The 362-nt window shown below is 29.0% G+C and overlaps 1 protein-coding gene across 1 annotated transcript in view; it reads left to right on the top strand.

Moving 5' to 3' along the window:
* Positions 1 to 168: 168 nt before the first annotated feature.
* Positions 169 to 362, top strand: part of LOC108570518 (lysosomal Pro-X carboxypeptidase) — a 1982-nt gene continuing 1788 nt past the window's right edge. Inside the window, 1 exon segment of the mRNA XM_017932391.1 lies at positions 169 to 336. Within this exon segment, the coding sequence (XP_017787880.1) occupies positions 169 to 336 (168 nt within the window).

Consider the following 362-nt stretch of genomic DNA (forward strand, 5'->3'; position numbering starts at 1 on the left):
ATAAAATATATAAGAACAATTTTTATTGGATTATTAATTATATAAATATTATACGCATAATTGTATAAATGTTTTGATACACCTTGTATACAGCATGCCATGAAGTCCGTTATTGGTCATCGTAGATTAACTCAGTTGGAATCTGGAACTCACTGACAATACGTTGCAATGGAGTTGTATAACATTTTAATCTTAATATTTGTTGCATTGTGGCAACCTGCCACACAACATATTTTTTCAAATAAATTTTACGAAAACTATCAAAGTCAATTGCGCACTCAGAATGAAATACATAGCGCGAAATACAAATATGAGATTAAAACAATTAATATGCCAGTATGTTTATACTAATTTCCGACGTT

Source organism: Habropoda laboriosa, unplaced genomic scaffold (assembly GCF_001263275.1).
Source record: "Habropoda laboriosa isolate 0110345459 unplaced genomic scaffold, ASM126327v1 scaffold61, whole genome shotgun sequence".
NCBI classification, from domain to species: domain Eukaryota; kingdom Metazoa; phylum Arthropoda; class Insecta; order Hymenoptera; family Apidae; genus Habropoda; species Habropoda laboriosa.